The following is a 7,318-nucleotide window of genomic DNA, read 5'->3' as shown; positions in this document are numbered from 1 at the left end:
CTTAGCATGGGAAATGAGGGAATTACCGACTGAGCCATGAGGCACCCTAAAACAAAACAAAAAAAAAAAAACTCAGACAAGGAAGGTCTGAAATACATACAGTTTACACGGAGTGTGGTGGACTGACGCACGCTCTTCTCCAACGCTGGGTTGGAGGCCTGGCATGTGTACGTCAGCCCGTCGTCGGCAGCTGTTAGGTTGAGCGTCAGTACGTTGATGACTCGCGTGCCTGGTGGGAGCGACAGAGATGTGTTAGTGGTATAAGGCAAAGAAGGGAAAGGAAAGATGTGGAAGGAGAGGAATAGAGAACGAACGGTAGAGTGAACAAAGGGGTGGGAGAAAGAGAGAAATAGAAAGAGAAAGAAAAATAGAAAAATGAAAAAAGGGGAGAGATAAAAGATAGACAAAGACCTAACCTGTAAAATCATTGTGTAAAAGAAGAGCTCAGAGAGGAGAGAGAGAGAAAATGACATGACATGGGGCAGTTACACAGTAACTCCACAACAATTTAACTTTTCAATACAACTTTTCACCCTAAGCTTGGACGAAACGCTATATTCACAAATATTCTTTCCTAGTAGTGTTTTCATTCCCACTTCTCTTTTTCTTATTGTTTACCTAAAATCTTTGAGCACCAGTGGTAAAAACATAACTAACGCTCACACTGCGTCCCCTGAGCTACCATGCCTCATAATTCCCTCAACTTTCTTGAACTCAGCAGAGAATAGATCAAGTCAATTACACTCATCTATCATCCTAATCACGACGTATAAAGGGGCTCATCATTTTTAATCTGGCGACGAAATGGTTATATATATATATGAAGTGCCAATGAACTTGGCCCGTATATCTTGGCAATGTATTTTGTGTATGATTTAAGAGGCAGATATGTTAGAGTACTCTGGGAGGCCTTCACGATCCACGTTTGTCTGTAGCCTCGCCATGTCCAAGTGTGACCATGTCCCAAGTGTGACTGTGGTCCAAGTGTGATCTTGTCCATGTGTGACGCTCTGTGACCTTGTCCCAAGTGTAATAAAAGCAACTACTACTTAAAAAAAAAAAAACTAAACTCTCGTTACAAATTCTATCATTCCAAGCTACAGTAACCATCAACAGGTCCTGCCGAGCGAATCGTATTAACAGGATTACTAACGTGGCACATGGTTATTTTATACATTTGTGGGTATTATATACCATGTGTGACACATGCTTACCTCCGTTGGGAGTGAGGGAGGTTTCCTGGATGCGGCCGGCCATCTGGTAGCCGTCACGGAGCCAGGTGATGACAGCCGGAGGGTTGGAGGAACCTGCCTCGCAGGTGAGTATGGCCTGCGTGCCCGCTCGCAGCTGTCGGGGACTACCCGTGATCTGTCAGGAGACGGGTGCTCATGAGACGTAGGTGTGTAGTAAAATGGGTGGGTAGGTGTATGGTGAGATGGGGTGAATCGCTGTATCAAATACTTAGCAACATTTTAAAACAGACAATGAGGAAACCCTTAATAGCAGATGTTTTCCTTCAGCAGACTATATATATATTTTTTTTTTTTTTAAAGTTCGTGCTCAAACTTTATCAAAAAAGATTTGAACAGTGTCCAAGCGAAGCTATCTGCTATTAAAGTTGCCCATACTGTTTGTGTGAGTCTTACTTTATTAAGAATCACAGCAAATATGTTGAGTTAGGCATAATAATTAAGGACAGTGTATCTACACGGCAAATTGAATTGCTTGTCATCTTAATGGCAATAAAGTTAACTTATGACACTGAGTGACTCCTTATCCCAGAACACACTTGACAAACATAATGACTTATAACATACTCATTAAAAAAACAGGGTTTAGATGTTAAATAAAAATGGGACTTAATGTTCAGTTCTTATGGATTCCAACACACATTCACTGAATTACTCCTTCATGATAAAGTTAATAAGTTACCGAAAGAAAGTATCTTGAAGGAAAAAAGTATAATATAACCCTGGAGAAGTAAATAATGAATTAATGTTGCAAGAATACAGACAGATGCCCGAGTTAATCTATAACTCTCTACTATAACATAAATGTAGATGGACACATTTACAGAGCACCTTGCCACCCAGACTTAGGCTTGGTTACAAGTATTTCTGGCAGTTTGCATACATACAGATGATTGAACCTTTCTTATCAGCCTTTTGGTCACTCTTGAACACTAAGTTTTTGATTGTCCATTTTTTGACGAATATACAAATAGCATTATAACCTATACCTTTGAAGAGTTTCGAGAGTTTATCTACTCTCTGAGCCCGGCCATGGGCCAGGCTCGTGTGAACAAATCACAGATAGTATTGGGTCTGAACCTCATCCATTCCCTTTGTCTGCAATCGTCTTTTTACGATTTAATGATTCAACCTATGTGGTATGAGAAGGTATTTTATTAATGAAAGTAAGATGCTAAACATTTTAAGTAAATACCATAAATTGGCTTGCAGTAGGCGAAACTTGGGATAATAACCACACGTGTTCCTATTAACCTCTTTTGAGGCCTAGTTCGTAGACATTTAGCATATCCATATGTTCTTGCGCTATCTTACACGGGATGACTATATGGTGCACAACAAACTATCCGCCGTGAAAAAATCTAATCTAATATCTTTCACTTGTATCGATAATTTATACAACCTGTACCCATAATTTTAATATACAAAATATCTACAATAAAGCCTACGTTTGAAAATAATTTTCTTCCTAATTACGCTACGTATTACAAAGCCATCTATATTTAAATAAGAAAAGTTCCACACTTGTAATTGCTCTTAAAATTGGATGCATTCATCGATTTCCAGTATAATGAAAAAAATTTGCTTAAATTTTGTCTTCATTGGCCCTGGGGGACACAATAAAGACGGGGTGGAATGTTGTGAGTAAATTTTCCTGCAAGCGAAGGTATGAAGGAGGAGCGCCTGGGCGAGGAAGAATGTCAATAAGGAGCAGAGACTTCACCTACACGACCAACAGGAGCACGACCAGACACCTTAACGACCAATATGGGAACAAGTAACCTTCTGAGGCCACCATCAGAACGACTGGACACCATGATCAATAGACGAACGACAAGTCTTGGCGATCAACAGAACGACGAGACACCTTCACGACCAACATAACACGGACCACTGATTTCTATCAGAACAACACGGATCACTAAATTATATACCAAACAAACACGGAGCTCTGATACAGACATGAGCAACGCGAAGCACAAATTACGGACGTGAACTGGGAGCTGGACACTCCATTTACACCAACAAACTCAAGAGACTTTTTGGTGTAAATAAAAATACATCAAGCAAAATGTACTGTCAAAAAGATAAAAATTCGGTAACAGACTGATTTTTTTCTTAAACACACAACTACTCTCAAGCAATTATTGAAATTTTCCTTATACGAACTTTCAAAATTCTTCATAGAGAGATAATCCTCTCAAATTTTCTGCTAGACAGAAATCGTTAATGAAGACCACTTAAACTATTAAAGGCCTAAAGTTTTAATTGAGTACCCCAATTACTGCAAGATCGACCCCCCATCCCCCTCATGTTTCTCCCTCAAGACAAGGAAAAGGTACGATAAATCTCAGGTCAAAGGGAAATGTTGAGTTGTTAACCTTACAGCTAATGAAGATGGGAACCAAACACGTTATGTATCCCTACAGCTAACGAGGACGAGAACCGAACACGTTATACGTAACTCACGAAATCGTAATGACACGATTGCAAACAAACCATACCCCGGCCGGGATTGAACCCGCGGTCATAGTCTCAAAACTCCAGCCCGTCGCGTTAGCCACTAGCCACTGGACGAATCTCATTGTGGCTAGCTGGTCTAGTGGCTAACACGACGGGCTGGAGTTTTGAGACTATGACCGCGGGTTCAATCCCGGCCGGGGTATGGTACGTTATACGTATTTCCCTACAGCTAACGAAATGAGAGCTAAATATGCTATACCCCTGAATGTTTTTGGATTTTTTTTTACACTCCCGCAACCCAGCCTGTTGCTACACTTCTGTTGGACCACCTGGACTCGTAGGTTCACCCATCCCAGCCTGACTGATCAGGCTCCTCCTCCAGTCATTTTTACTGACGGTACTGTATGGACTCTGAGAGTACATGCCACTGAAGCGAAGTCTTTGCAGAATCGTTTTATAGCCAGTCAGGTTATGGGGTATTACCACATCAGGACTATCAGGACGTGACCGCGCTCAACAGACTAGGAAGAGTTTCCTCTACCAGTCACTGCGTTAAATGATGTACACGAATTTAACACTTCATGAAGGAAGTAAAATTTATGACCCTGGCTCTCCAAACCTTGTTTCATTATTTTAACTATAATATACACACTTCGTAAAGCAGATTTCGTCTATTTTTTTTTTTATGCTTCAGAGCATTCGTCATTCCACCATGGAACTGGGCATTTATCATTACATCATGGGACTAGCCATTTATTATCTCGCCATGAGGCTAGGTATTCATCATCCCAGCCATCCCAGACTGGGCACAGTCTAGCACTGCCATTCGTCTCTGGGTACTGATTAGGGCACTGAAGATCAAATAGTCTAGAAAAGCTGTTTGCATACATGTAAAAATTAACATTCCAGAGAGATGGCCATGCGCTATGGACAATTATCATATTTATAGGTAAGAGGTTAGCCAGTAGTTTGGCGTCTCCCTGAACATCCTAGTAAACACGTCAAGGGCCCAGAACTCGAAGGTCCGTCTCTGAAGTTGATAAAATTGCAATACTAAACCATTCATCCAGTGGAAGTCTTCAGATGTTCTTCAGAAAAGTATAGCCAGATATTTGGTAAACATACTGACATGGCAATACTGCTGTTCTATTTTGGGTATATACATATTTACTCGAAATAAATATTTAAGATTTCCAGATTTTCTGACGGAATTTTCAATAGTTTGGAAACATGAGCTACCGTCACTGCCCCATAATCTATTACTAACAAAATCAATTAACGAAATATTTTTCTTCCATCTTTAAATGAAAAGGCTAAGAACTTACAGTACAACTCGTTTCAAAGCCCAGCCCTACAAGGTACACCGCTAACCTCCACAGGATGCGACCTACAATCGCCTAATGTCTAAGCATCTATTTACTGCTACGTGAACATAGGCAATAGATGCAAGAAATCATAGTCAATTGTTTTCTTTACGCCAGTCCCAGGATGGAACCAGGATATTTTTGCCTTGATAGCAGATCTTTTCAATTATCTGTTCAAAGATGAATATTAGAAAGTAAATACAATGAACAAACATGTGTGGTACATGTTGATACACAGTAACAACAGTTGCTCGTAATGTCGTTAGGATATTAACTAATACAATGGCTTCATTTCTCCTGAAAAAACAGTGGGTTTCCACCACTAAAAATATTTCCTCTCACTTCAGATATGATAATGGGATTTAGGAGTTATTGCATAATTCTAATTCTGTATTATGATGTAACAAAACTCAGAATTTTTTTAATATACGTAATTTCAAATGAAGTGGTACACTATTTAAATGAAAATTTACTCACTCTCACACATACATACATTCTCTCTTCTTTTTTTACACAGGGTTTGACAGGTTAAGGATCCCTAGCTTTATTGACAAGCTATTTACAGGTTAAGGATTCCTAACTTTATTGACAAGCTAAGAGCTGCTACCTACATCAGCTCATTTGAAAGCATTTTTATTGTTATGAGACATACAAGTAGGGAACAGGATGAAGTTGGAGCCATCTGTGGGCCAACATTTTCATTTGATCAACTGACTATCTCGTTGACATCATTATGCTGTACGAATGTGTTCCAGACTCGAGTCATCCTGGGTATATATGATCTCAGATGGAGTGATGTTCTGGAGAAGGGTACAGCCACAGTGAAGTTGCTGCTTTCTGCCCGTCTTGTGGCATAAAAGCTTGTTTCACGCTGTCCTCGAAGTGGATCCAAGTGTGGTACTTTGACAATATTGGCCTTGTACATAACAGTAAGGCCACCCACATCCCTATGTTGAAGGCTCTGCTGAAATGACAGATCTATCCAGGATGGGTCCAGGCGAGAGATGAGACGTCTTGCTCTGTTCTCTACTCTGTCAAGCAGTCGCAGATCAGAGGGGGGGAGGCAGGCAAACCAAGAAAGTGGAGCATACTCAAGGTGTGAGCGTACTTGTGCCTCGTACAGAATCTTGCAACCCCTACTGTCAAGTAGATGCGAGATACGGCGAAGTGCTGTAAGCTTCCTGGCTGCCTTGTTTGCAAGACTTACAACATGGTTCTTCACGGTTAGTTTGGAGTCAAATTTCATCCCAAGGATATCAACTTCTTCTCCAGTGCCAACACTCTCCCATTCATCCTTACTACTGCACCAGCATTACCATCATGGTGCCTAGAGACGATCATCATTTGCGTTTTCTCAGGTGCAAATGTTACTTGCCATCTATTTCCCCAAGCTGATATAGCTCTCAGCTGGTGATTGATGTAGCTTAGAGCAGCTGGCATTTCTTCTCTTGGATAAGTGAATGTCAGTGTACAGTCGTCTGCATATGCACGTGATTCTGGGATGAGATGAAGAAGGTCGTTGAAGTAGACATTCCATAACAATGGTCCCAGCACGCTTCCTTGTGGAACACTTGCCCCAATAGGATGTCTTGCTGATTTCGTTCCATTGAGAACTACACTACTCTCTACACTACTTTCTCTCTCTCTCTCTCTCTCTCTCTCTCTCTCTCTCTCTCTCTCTCTCTCTCCGTGAAGGGGTATTACAAGCAGATCCCTATCTTTCCGATGGAACTTTATAAGTGCCTCAGGCCAGTTCCTGATCAGCCAGACTGTGGTGCCTACACTGGGCTGCGTGCGGCTGACGTCAGAGGCCTTAAAGATCTGGCTATCAACCAAGGGGCCTAGCCTGGAACAGGGTCGCGGGGGCAGTGATTTCCTTAATACACCGAAGGTAACTTACAGGTAAGGGAAAGGAGGGAATAGGGAAGAAAAGGGAAGGGTTATAAGCACACAATTTCACCCCTATCCCACCTGCCACGGAGAATGTGACTTGTGGTACACTCCTACGGTTGATGAAGATTACGACCAGAGTAGTTACACAGTCATTAAAGTGTCAGCCTCTCTCGAGACATCCAGATAATCTCATCCTAAATAACTTTCCAACTCTCTTAACGAAACCAATGATGACCAAGAACGCTCTCCACAATGCTTAAACATTCATAAACCGTCAACTTTATTAATTAAGCGTTTTGACAACAATAAGCAAAAAATTTGGACACTAAATAACTCTTAAGTGACTTT

General features: G+C 41.1%; 1 protein-coding gene across 1 annotated transcript in view; it reads right to left on the bottom strand.

Annotated features, from left to right (window-relative positions):
• Positions 1-7,318, bottom strand: part of LOC128688793 (nephrin) — a gene marked incomplete at its 3' end in the record, with an annotated part of 745,578 nt that overhangs the window by 106,707 nt on the left and 631,553 nt on the right. Inside the window, 2 exon segments of the mRNA XM_070085373.1 lie at positions 101-229; positions 1,215-1,368. Of these exon segments, the coding sequence (XP_069941474.1) occupies positions 101-229; positions 1,215-1,368 (283 nt within the window).

The sequence above is a fragment of the Cherax quadricarinatus genome, chromosome 16 (assembly GCF_038502225.1).
Source record: "Cherax quadricarinatus isolate ZL_2023a chromosome 16, ASM3850222v1, whole genome shotgun sequence".
NCBI classification, from domain to species: Eukaryota; Metazoa; Arthropoda; class Malacostraca; order Decapoda; family Parastacidae; genus Cherax; species Cherax quadricarinatus.
Note: the sequence above shows the minus strand (reverse complement) of the source record. Positions and strands in the feature narration are given on the sequence as shown.